At 53.1% G+C, this 456-nt stretch overlaps 1 protein-coding gene across 1 annotated transcript; it reads left to right on the top strand.

Moving 5' to 3' along the window:
* On the top strand, positions 1-456 carry DQ04_26141000 (putative leucine-rich repeat protein (LRRP); the record flags this gene model as incomplete). The annotated part of the gene is made up of 1 exon (XM_009318315.1): positions 1-456. A coding segment is annotated over one exon (456 nt), but the record flags the coding sequence as incomplete, so codon positions are not given.

Genomic DNA, 456 nt, shown 5'->3' with positions numbered 1-456 from the left:
GGGTTGTGGGGTCTCAGTGTGAGTCGCAGTCTTGTGGAGATTGTGCTCCAACACTGCAACCGCCTTACAGATGTGTCTCCTCTCGCATCTATCGAGACGCTGGAAGAGTTGAATAAGTCTGGATGTGAAAGAGTGAGGAGTTTGGGTGCCCTTGGCAGGCTGCCTGTCCTGCGTGTGCTTGACTTGGGATGCACTGCTATTACAGACAGGGAGTTGCAGAATCTCAGTGCGAGTCGCAGTCTTGTGAAGATTGTGCTCTGGAGCTGTAGGCACCTTACAGATGTGTCTCCTCTCGCATCTATCGAGACACTGGAAGTGGTGAATATGTCTGGATGTGAAGAAGTGAGGAGTTTGGGTGCTCTTGGCAGGCTGCCTGTCCTGCGTGTGCTTGACTTGGGATGCACTGCTATTACAGACGGGGGGTTGTGGGGTCTCAGTGTGAGTCGCAGTCTTGTG

The sequence above is a fragment of the Trypanosoma grayi genome, assembly GCF_000691245.1.
Source record: "Trypanosoma grayi strain ANR4 Tgr_2614_V1, whole genome shotgun sequence".
Lineage (NCBI taxonomy): Eukaryota > Euglenozoa > Kinetoplastea > Trypanosomatida > Trypanosomatidae > Trypanosoma > Trypanosoma grayi.
Note: the sequence above shows the minus strand (reverse complement) of the source record. Positions and strands in the feature narration are given on the sequence as shown.